Source organism: Camelina sativa, chromosome 14 (genome assembly GCF_000633955.1).
Source record: "Camelina sativa cultivar DH55 chromosome 14, Cs, whole genome shotgun sequence".
Taxonomy (NCBI): Eukaryota; Viridiplantae; Streptophyta; class Magnoliopsida; order Brassicales; family Brassicaceae; genus Camelina; species Camelina sativa.
In genome coordinates, this window is record NC_025698.1 from 4,331,595 (window position 1) to 4,343,441 (window position 11,847).

The 11,847-nt window shown below is 35.4% G+C and overlaps 2 protein-coding genes across 2 annotated transcripts; one reads left to right on the top strand and one right to left on the bottom strand.

Annotated features, from left to right (window-relative positions):
• LOC104739604 (transcription factor TGA4-like) lies at positions 7–1,174 on the bottom strand. The gene has a single exon (XM_010460018.2). The coding sequence runs from the start codon at positions 757–759 to the stop codon at positions 43–45; it is 717 nt and encodes a 238-aa protein (XP_010458320.1). The 5' UTR covers positions 760–1,174; the 3' UTR covers positions 7–42.
• LOC104739603 (sucrose transport protein SUC4-like) lies at positions 3,588–7,222 on the top strand. Its single transcript, XM_010460017.2, has 6 exons — positions 3,588–4,261; positions 5,090–5,817; positions 6,036–6,099; positions 6,182–6,225; positions 6,527–6,706; positions 6,795–7,222. Exons 1-5 carry the CDS (start codon positions 3,712–3,714, stop codon positions 6,683–6,685), a joined length of 1,545 nt encoding a protein of 514 aa, XP_010458319.1. The 5' UTR covers positions 3,588–3,711; the 3' UTR covers positions 6,686–6,706; positions 6,795–7,222.

Here is an 11,847-nt window from a genome sequence, read left to right on the forward strand (position 1 = left end):
TATTGTTGTTGTTGAAGAAGCAAATTATTAAACTGATCAAGCTCATTGGTGGTCTCTCTCCACCACATTCAATTCTCTGAGACGGAGGTGAAGCTCCCCGATTGTTCTCAACACTTTAATCGCTTGCGACGGAGTAAGTATCTCCACCACTTTCCCCACCGTCGAACACCTTAGCTGATCAGCGTTGTTCATCGCCGCCGCCATCCCCGATTTCAGCACCTCCATCGCCTCCTCCAAATCAGATTCTTCTCCGTCCACCATTCCCACCACCCCTACTCGCCTCGCCGCGAGCATCACCGGCGGATCCGCCACGCTCTGCTGCACGAGCGCGAAGTCTCTCATCACTTCCCTCTCTTTCCTCCTTGTCTCCGACCGGAGACACGAGATCCGGTCTCGCTGGTGGCTCGTGAGGTCGTCCACGGAGGCGTCTGTGAGTTTGAAGATCAAAGAAGGCTTGAAATCGCCGACCCAGAGAATGAGTTTAGCGTAGGAGCTGAACCACGGTGGGCAGAAGAAAGTGAATACGTTGTCTCCGGCGATGGAAACGGCGGCGTATTTCTCTTGGTAATATTGAAGACAGTGAGATAGAAACTGGGTCACAAGAGATTGTTGTTCTTCCTCGAGAGTGATTGAGTTAGTTTCATCGGAAGAAGAAGAAGAAGCGCACATAAGCTGTTCGACGAAATACCTGTGACGGTTTAACCAACCATTAGCGAAACTTGTGAAGCTTTGATGTGAGCTACTAGCAGTGTTTGACATGGATGGAGTAGTCACTAAGCAAGTGTGGAGTGAGAGACGTGCCTGTACTGAGTTGTTGTACAGTGTACAGTGTACAATGATGATTTATATACACTTCTCTCTTTCGTTGGGGGCTTGCTTGACCAAAGAAAAATCTTTTTTTGGGAATTAATTTATGAATATGTCGGTCCATCAACCATTGTGTCGGCGGGGCCAATTGGAGTTTTGTGACCTTTTGTCTAGTGGGAGTGAAGTGTGTTGTGTCTTAACGTCATCATTTACTGTAATATAAGTCTGGATTTGGAATTAAGTTGGGTATCTCTTTCTTAATACTATTGAAATCAATAAATAAATAAAAAACCACAGAAAAAAATGAAGTGTCTAATATAAACAAGTCAACGGAAAAAAAAAGGTAAACACCAAAATAAGTTGAAGAATTAAGTGACTAATCAAATAATTTTACTGATATTTTCTATGTAGATTAACCTTTTTAACAAGTTCCAGTTGGAAAAAATATATTTTTTTTTTTTGTTGAAACTATCTGGAATTATGTCAGGATGGCGTCTCAGTATTATTCTGGAAACACCAAAAGTATACTGTATACAGTTAGTATCTGAAAAGGAGACCAACACGTGTAACTAAAGCAAGAAAGGCACACGTCTTATGAGAAAGACGACATATGTAAGCAAAGAAACATGTGCATCCAAATTAAGAAAAATAAGAAGAACCAACGGTTCGTAAATGCTCCAGTTATGCCGCGCGCCATCTTTTCTTCTTTACTAAGAAAAATTCCCACATTAATTTATAAGTTTTTTTTTTAATATAGTTGTCCTTTTGTCCCACACCTCTTTCGAAAAGATCTTGCTCAATGCTCTACATCAACCTCGGGGTTAGAGCCGTAGAGCAAACCATATTTCTCACTCACCACTCAAATAAAGGATACTGATTTTTATTTTTATTTTAAAGATAAATATAAAGATTTAAGTTATGAAATATAAAATATACACGTTTGTAAACCCCTAAATATTCTCCTTTATATGTGTTCATAAAATGATAATTATCTAATTTCTTATAGTTTAGTGACTGGAGTGTTTTGTTTTCTAAGACAAGAAAAATTCCTATTTTTCTAAACAAAGATAAATAAGTATTACATGAAAGTTTACATGTAAATATAGACGAAAAGAAGAGAAGAGACAACTGAGAAAACAAGTTTTGGAAAGAATTAAAAAAGAAGAAGAAAGATGGAGGTGGCACTTGTTGTTGACTATGCGACGCACGGACGCGAATCCTTTTGAACTCGTTGCTTACGCGGCCACGTTTTCGTCACTGACCGTGTTTCTTTTGCGGCCTTCTACTCTCTCGTTTTTTCCATCCTTTTTTTCTTTTCTTTTTGGTTTCTCTCTATGGCGGTTCTGTGAATATAAATAATCATTGAGAAGAGAAACAGGCCTTATTTGGGTTGTTTTTTGTTTTCTTTTTTTGGGTTGTTTTTGTTATCCTTATTTGGGTTAAATCCACGAGACAACTATTGGGCCTCAATTACAGATTCTTCATTCACGTAAATATACTTCACCTTGTTTGGTCAAGGGATTGAACGAAAAGGAAGGTATCTTGTCCAATTTTCCAAACCGCTACGATCATCATCATTCATACGAATACAGCTGAAAATATGAGTCGGCCGATGCAACTACGAAAAAGCCATGAAAATGAAAACAAAATATGTTGCTTTTATCCGACCATTCCAACCCAATTAACTGGCCAAATAGTTGATTACTCAAAACAAAAGATTGAACAACACAAAGACAGGTTTACCTACCCTATTTAGCACCTATATAAGAAAATGGTGTCCGCTTCCTTGATTAAAAGTTATAATACTTAGGTAAAAGCTAATACATGATTAGGCCTAAATAGTAATCATATAAAAAGATGCTACTTTAAAGTGGGGGTGGGGATGGTTCTAGTTCTTCTACATTGAAAATATGGCACCCTTCCGTGCCATATGTTTACGGGCTCACATTGGCCACTTGTATAACAAACAATAAATATTGTATTTTTCATCTCGAGCTCAATCTTTTTCGACCCCCAAAATCCATCTTTTTCTAAAAATGGACCCGAAAACCGTCTTAACTTTATTAGCTGGTTTCGGTTTAATAAAATTAAGTTACGTCTTACGCGTATTAGTTTTTTTGGAAGAATGAAAGCTGACATTTAAACCTATGTAACATTTATTTGGAAGAATGAAAGCTGACATCATATATTCGACTATTCGAGTAACAACCACACGAATATTGCATTAAATACATTAAATTGTAGTGGGGATCTATATACCATATTTATGCATGCATTATTGTACTTCGTTTATAAATATAAATAAACAAAATCATTCCTTGTGTAATACACACTTCTCCAAAGCAAACAAATAATTTCTATTGCATAATTAGTCTCTTTCTCTCTCTCTCGTCTTACCTTTAAATCAATAACTACGTAAGATACTAATACTATCATACTTTTTTTCTGTTTCCCTTTACTGTGATAAAAAAAAAACTCTTAAGACAACAAAGCTTGCATATTGATATAGTTTTATCGACGTCTCTCTTTGAAAAAGCTTACGTATGTGAAACTACTTTTCCCCGTGATCCAACAGAAAGTGTCAAAGTGACGACTAATGATTTCATAGTAGTAACATAAATACCGTATTTTTTTAATCCATACAGAAAACAAAACCTTCCATCCACTATAACCTCTTTTTACGTGCCGACTGTTTTGAAAATTTACAAAAAAGCCCCCAACAAATTAAAACACTTAAAAAAAACGCACTCAAGTTTTAATTAAAAAAGGTAAGATTCTCAAAAATAGACCACACAGGAGTCCAATGGTAGTCTTACAACATCTTCGTCTTTGCCATCATTGTACTTTCTCTCAAAGCCACACGAATCAGTGGTGTTAGAACGGTGGTCGAAAGCTTCCAAAAAAATGGCTACTACTTCCGATCAAGATCGCCGCCACAAAGCCACTCGCAACCGTCCACCAGTACCTCGACCCTCTAACAACCCTTCTTCTCGCCCCGTTGCTGTAGCTCCTCCTCCTCGATCAAAAGTATCGAAGCGTGTGCTTCTCCGTGTGGCTTCAGTCGCGTGCGGGATTCAATTCGGGTGGGCGCTTCAGCTTTCTCTGCTCACGCCTTACGTCCAGGAGCTAGGTATCCCACACGCTTGGGCTAGTGTGATTTGGCTCTGCGGTCCTCTCTCTGGCTTGTTCGTTCAACCGCTTGTTGGGCATAGCAGCGACAGGTGTACTAGCAAGTACGGTCGCCGGAGACCCTTTATTGTCGCCGGAGCTGCCGCGATTGCTGTCTCTGTTTTGGTTATAGGTCACGCGGCGGATATAGGATGGGCATTTGGGGATACAGAAGGGGAGATTAGGCCCAGAGCGATTGTGGCTTTTGTTTTAGGGTTTTGGATCCTTGATGTTGCTAATAACATGACTCAAGGTCCTTGTCGTGCTCTCCTCGCCGATCTTACTGGTAAAGTTTGTTACTTTGGGCTCTTTCAATTTCTCGTGTTTTGAATGATTTCAAACCTCGTGAATTTGGGGGTTCTCGTGTACTCACATGCAAAACATGAAAGTGTGTTGGGTATCTTGTAATTACCAAATTTGTCTCCTCCTTACAATCAAAAGGCCCCTTCTTTGTTTCTTTGTCGGTGGCTTATCGTCTTGAGTCACCTAAACTTTGTTTTTTTTTTTTTTTAATTGAATCCTAGATTGAGTGTAGGGACTCTGATTTCTTTTAAAATTTGGGATTTTTTACCTTAGGAAGACCACAGTTTGATGAAGTGGTCCAGAGGTAGGGGTGTTAGGATTTGAACACGTTTGGTGAGTTTGTGTAAATTATAGTGAAGTTAATCTTAGATTAGGTACATATAGTTAATGGATTCACTTCTTGGATCTCTGCATATTTGAGCTTTTGGGGTGGCTGATGAGTTAAGAAGCTGCTTAATACTCATCTGGGTATCTCTTTTAGTTCCAGAGTTGGCATTTATGCATGTAGGTCGAGCATCCGACAATTTTTCAGGTTTCTGTTAGGTATTTCAGTTATATTCGCACGTTTTTAGGTAGTGTTTTCAACTTACAGTTTCTAATAGATAGCCCTGTAACTGTAAGAAAGTGTATATGCCAGCGTTTGAGATTTTGCATGTACTTAAGACTTGCCATAAAAAAATCCAATCTTGTTTTGGGCAACCTTGCTTGTGGTTGCACGATTAGTTTGGTGATTGTTTTGTAATTAAGTCATCATGGTACGAAAAGAAACGCTCTGTTGTGATTTAACTCTTGTCCAATCTTTTCCTTTCAGAAAATGATAATCGCAGAACTCGAGTAGCTAATGGCTACTTCTCTCTCTTTATGGCTATTGGCAATATTCTTGGTTATGCTACTGGATCATATAATGGTTGGTACAAGATCTTCACTTTCACAAAGACTGTTGCATGCAATGTGGAATGTGCCAATCTCAAGTCTGCCTTCTACATAGATGTTGTCTTTATTGCAATAACTACGATCCTAAGCATCACAGCGGCTCATGAGGTACCTCTTGCTTCATTGGCTTCTGAAGCACATGGGCAAACTAGTGGAACAGACGAAGCTTTTATTTCTGAAATATTAGGAACTTTCAGATATTTTCCAGGAAATGTTTGGATTATCTTGCTTGTTACAGCATTGACATGGATTGGTTGGTTTCCATTTATTTTATTTGATACTGATTGGATGGGTCGAGAGATCTATGGCGGTGAACCGAACATAGGTACTTCTTACAGTGCAGGAGTTAGTATGGGTGCACTTGGTTTGATGTTGAATTCTGTTGTTCTTGGAATCACTTCGGTGCTCATGGAGAAACTTTGCAGAAAGTGGGGCGCTGGTTTTGTTTGGGGAATATCAAATATCATTATGGCTGTTTGCTTTCTTGGAATGATTATCACTTCATTTGTTGCATCACACATTGGCTACATTGGCCATGAACAACCACCTGCCAGCATCGTATTTGCTGCTCTCTTAATCTTTACAGTTCTGGGCATTCCATTGGCAGTAAGTACTCTTGAAATTCTGCTTTCATGTTACATACAGTGCCAAACAAAAAATTTATAGTTTGCAGCTAATCTTTTTATTGTGATGCCGTTTGGCTGTTGCCAAGCTGGAGATATCATGATACTATTACTTTGATGTATTTCTTGCTCATCTGTAACCACATGGTGGAGTTTATTTATGCTTATGTTGTAACTAATGCCATTGTTACTCTTCTGCAGATAACTTATAGTGTCCCATATGCGTTGATTTCCATACGTATTGAATCCTTGGGCCTCGGTCAAGGTATGCATCTATTTAATACTATGCTCACTGCTTTTACTTTACAAATGAGTGGTGTTTCTTATGAAATTTCTATTTGTTGCAGGTTTATCTTTGGGGGTGCTTAATTTGGCTATAGTTATCCCACAGGTAAGCGTTGTTCAACCATCTTTTTTGCATTATAAGATGCTGCATGTCAATTTCTGTTCTTGTTTATATGTGTCTGTCTCGATCATCAAGAAATCCTACAAAGGGAGTCCACAATCATAAGTGAAAGCAGCTTGGTTTGCTTCGTCAGTAGTCTTTTCATTGTTTTATTTATGGGCCTTATGGCCGGTGATGAAAGGACACTGTTACTTTCTCTATATTTGTCAATTGGTGCATTTTCCTTCCCTGTGTTTGTAATGGCATTAAACTCAGTTTCTGTTGTTCAATCATTATGTGTATGCAGGTAATTATATCTGTTGGCAGTGGCCCATGGGATCAACTGTTTGGAGGTGGGAATTCACCTGCGCTTGCAGTAGGAGCAGCTGCAGGTTTCATTGGCGGAATTGTAGCCATCTTGGCTCTTCCGCGAACAAGGATTCAGAAGCCCATCCCTCTCCCATAATGACCTCTCTTTTGCTATAAGGTATAATCATTACTATTCTTATACAGAAGTAAGTAAGCACTTAAAAGTTGTCAATTAATTATTAATAAAAGCGGTTATTGCAAAACAGATGAGTTTGAAGCGACGAACGCATAAGGGGGAGTGCTGGAAATTGGCAGGGAGATGGACCACTTACTGTGATCCTTGTCGAATTCATGCAATGGCTTCTCGTGTGACTAACTTATTTGCAGCGACTAGGACCTAATCCCCCTCTACTTTGGGATTATAATCCTTGTGGCCACGAAAAAGCCATAGAAGTTACCAACGAAATAAAGAACACCATCATTCAGTTTGTGAGATATATATACACCTCTCCTTCTCGTGGAAGCCCCTACGCGGGATCTTCTCTGTTTCTTTGTTGTAAATTAATGTAAAAACTTGTGTGCAACGGAGAGTTTGTAAAGGCCAATGAATTTTCTCGGTCCTGTAACTGTTATAAAGTTCATTTTCTTTACATATACTTTGATAAAGAAACCTGATATCCAAAAACTTTGTAGACTCTATGTAGTAAAAGTAGAAATGATCCATTACTTCTTAGCTGAGTAGTCTCTTTGCTTAATTACGGTCGTAGCTCTCTATAATTAGCTTCAGCTGGTACTGCGAATCACTGAATGCACAAGAAATAAGCTCAATCGCATATCACTAATTTCAGTCTCAAACATCCCTTTCAAAAAGAAATCTTGGATTTGCTACTACTCCTACTGGGCCTAATATTCTCTAATCTAGCTATCTTCCAAATGTTTCCTTTGGACTGTTGGTTACTGCTTAGTAGTTCCTTTCAAAGCCTCTTTTGATGTGAGTGTTTTTGATCTGTTAAGACATCTAAAAGCTGCTAAAGATGGATGGGATTCTTTGTCACACTGTAAATTAAGTGTCAGTTTGAATATTGATAGATATTTGAGTCTCAAGTTGTGATTTTTATGTGGTTAACATAATATTTAGCGAATACAATATTTAACATATTCGATATAATTTGTAAGAAATTTAAAAATCTTAGCATGATATGTATGTATTCGATTAAAGTAGACTGCGCAAAAAATGTTTAGAAGAGTCTGCTTTCGAACATATAAATACGAAGAGTTCAATTTTAAACATATAACCTAAAAACAGAAAACTGAAAAAACTAGTCATGATGAAAACTTAAAACTTTTTTTTTGAGAAATGAAAACTTAAACTTTGGTTAGATAAAATATTACAACAGTACTTATGCTGTGTAATGCCAAAAAAAAATAAGAAGAAGAAAAAGAATAGTAGAATACACGTGTGGGAGCACAAGGGACCTCAAAATCTGTTGGATTCGGAGAGGCCAGAGCCTATCTCATATCAGTGATATAAACAAGGACAAAAAACGTGGTGTCACTCACCGACTCATATTGAAGAACCTCTTATTCAAAGTCAATTAGGGCGGCTTTCACACCTCCATGCTTCTAGACGAATGACAAAAATCTATTCTCTTTAATCAATAGATTCGAGGAAGAGTCTCTCGTTGCACTACGATCGATCTATTCTAATTTTTCTCTTGATAATGATTTTTTCAAGTCTTTATCTATCTTAATCGTGTTTTAATCTTTTATTAAGATATCCTAGCCATTGAGAGAATAGAGATTTATGAAGCAATATATAATATATAGATTTTTTTCTTTATTGTAAACTAGTTTTGAGTTGGATCCCATGTTTATTAATATAATATTAAAATTTATGATAAATTTTTTTTGATTATAAATTTATTTGTAGATGTCCAGTTCTATAAACTTTATGTTTCAGATGTCTAGCTCTGAATGTAAAAGGATATATTAAAATATCTCACATCGAGAAAATAGAAATTTATAAGACAATATATATAATATCTGAAACTTTTCTTTTATTATCAATTAGTTTTAAGTTGGATTTCGTATTTATTAATATCTTTATCTATTATTTAATCTAGAAAGGTTCTCAGCATACTATTTAAATATTGACCATGTGGTTCAAAGGAGTTTCAGTTAGTACTCTTCAGTCTTCACCCTATAGTCTTGAAGCGAAACTATTTTAGTAGCTTCAAGATTGATTCATGGATCGACAGTCACGTGAGAAGCAGAAGTTCATGTGTCTCAATTGCATAAGCATAATTGTAATTAATTTTGCAAGATTTAATATAAATTGAAAATGAGAGCCTCGATTTTTATTCTTGCCTGCAGTACATTTTTGGATGCGTAGAAAATTAAAACCCCGTTTTAATTTAATAATATTTGTTATTCTAAAATGTGATAAAATCCACCTGACGAAGAAAGAAAGATGAAACTCCACTTTACGTTATATTTAGATTGTTTCTATATATATTGTTAAAAAATAAACAATTGGGTTGTTGAAAGCATTCACAGTTGGCCATTTCATTCATCCTTTGTCGCCTTCGTATTTTTACATAAGTGGGAATTTTTTTTTTCCCCTTTAATTAGCCTTTTTTAGCTTTAGCTAAAAGATATAAAGTAATTACCTTTTTGTATGAAACAAAACATTTAGCTTTTATCTTTCAAGATTTTCATATCACAAAAAGAAGAGTTTTAAGTGAAGTCCACCCTGTGTTTGGTTGATAAGTACATTTTATCGTCATGTGCATGCACTTGCCCTATCATTCACAAAATTGATATTGTCTTTTCTTAGGCTTCAATTATTGGACAACTTATTTCATCTTAACTTTATTTTTCTGCCCTCTTTTTCCATGAAGCTTCGAACGCTTTTTGACGAGTAAAATGTGAAGACTCAAAAAGATTCGAGTTATAATTCATTTGACCATAAAAAGATTCGTATAGTTACAGACTTACGGTTTCTTTTGACATAGTTACGGTACAGTTAAAACTCTTAATAAAGGTCAAACTCTTGTAGAGTTGAAAATTTGTGGTTACTTTTTTTTCCAGATTAAATTCTGTTATGCTTCACTAATCTTTGTTTCAAACAATGATCCATGCATAGGTTCACATTTACGTCAATAATTATAATGTTTTTTGTTTAGATTAATTTGTGATTGCGCATGTTAATATTATAGGGAACCCCTAAGCCAGCTAGTATATTCTATTGCAGGCCCTTTTAGTGTCTAGCCTAAGACTATAATTAAGAGCAAGCAACTACCATTATAAGTTTATAACTATAGTCTTACGCTTAATATAGACCATCTATATTATATCTCTAGTTATACGTCACTTGATCATAAAAATTCTACAATACTAGCAAAGGCGAACGCTAGCAAATAAATGTTTTCCTTACTAAATAATATCAAAGCTTTGAAAAATACATGTTTTTTGTTGGACTCACTAGCTAGCTAGTGTCTTCTGGCGTGGAATCAATTATTAATGTCTCCACCTAATCCGAATATGACAAATGAATACTCGCAACAAATTCACAAAAATAAAATGAACGAAAACTCTAATTGTATTTCTTTTTATATTGTTTTATGTCGGAAAAAGAAGAGTCCACCGAAAAAGAGTCCGCAAACAAATTTGAACATGGCAATTATGGAGCGGCAGTATTATAATCATTAGTTCTATAGTCGATATATATGTATATTGCTCCATAACTAATGCGTACTCATAGACATTGTAAGATTGGTTACTTCGGTAATCGAAACAAAAAATTACAATTTTCCCCCCTTTTAAAATCAAGAATAGCCGTTTGTTTTAAGTTATAAGAGTTATTAAGACATATAAGTACTTTCTAATTAACTTTGGAAAAAGTATATGGGTAGCAAGTTGCAACTAGTGTGCCATAAAAAAAGCAAGTGTTCTTCAACACATACACATGTATGTAGTGATGCGCGGAGCTCAATAGAATTGTAAGAAAATTTTGAAAACTGTAAGGGGAACATTAAAATGTAATTATATATCACTCACTCATTTACCCAATCATTTAGTAGCAGTAGAGTTAATACTTGTAAATAACACAATAAATAGCGCTGCATAATATTTAGTCTACAACTACCTAACCTACCGCTACCATATATATATATATATATAGTGTAGTCTCATAAAAAGACGATGATCTTAAGTAGTAAATTAAGAAAAATGGATTTTGATTAAACCTAACTGCATGCTACACACTTTTATTTTTTGGATGACACTTAGCTTATTCGAGAGAAAAACCAGAATTAATTTTGTTTGATCCTATAATAATTCTAACACAAGAGTGAATATTTCAAAGATATTATTCATTACAAAAGTGATCGAGTACAAAGATATTGCAAACTTTCTAGATTAACGTACGAAATCCGTAGTAAACCGGAGATTCCACAAACCAAAAGACGGGAATCCCATATGTATAAACGAAATTGTCTATACAAACATTACAAAATAATATATATGATCTTGACTGATTGGTTCAATTTGGTTTGGTTTCTTGGTCCTATAGACTTGACTAATGTTATTTCGTGTATAATGTTTTAAATTTAAGTTTTTGGTCAAGTTTCCGTAGCTTCAACACGAAGAAGGTACAATAACATTAATATAAGACTTCCAGACCTCCATAACGTAAGGTATCTTTTGTTAGGTCGTCAATAGTTTAAAATAATCTGTAACACAATAACGTTTATTTTTTAAAAAGCTAAGTCAATACTCTATGGATAGGAATATGGTTTCAATTCGTATGTGCATTTTCTTACGAATTCTACATATTCATTTTCAAAAATTATTTCATAAGATAAGGTCAATGAAAACCAAAAAAAATACAAAATGGTACATAAAAACAAGTATCAACAACTATCAAAGTACCTATCAAAAACTCTCCTAAAATATTCCACACATTTTACTGTATAATTAGAAAACTAAATAGTATAGTTTATATCAAGGGTCCCTTCTAAATAAAACAAAATATTATTCAACTAGCTATAGTTATTTCTTTTTTTCCGAATAAAATTATTACATCAGCATTGTATTATAAAAAATAATGACGCCATAACACAAAGAAAAACAAATAAAGTGAGAGTGATTTATATAATTTACAAAAGGTAAGCCAAAATTTTGAAATTATTTATTTAATGGCAGCAGATAAGATGAACAACTTTGCCTTTGTTCAAAGCGCCCGCCATTATCAAACCTCTCTCTCTTCTCCTCTTAACCAAATCACTCCGATGTGAATTAAAAAAAAAAAAAAAAAAA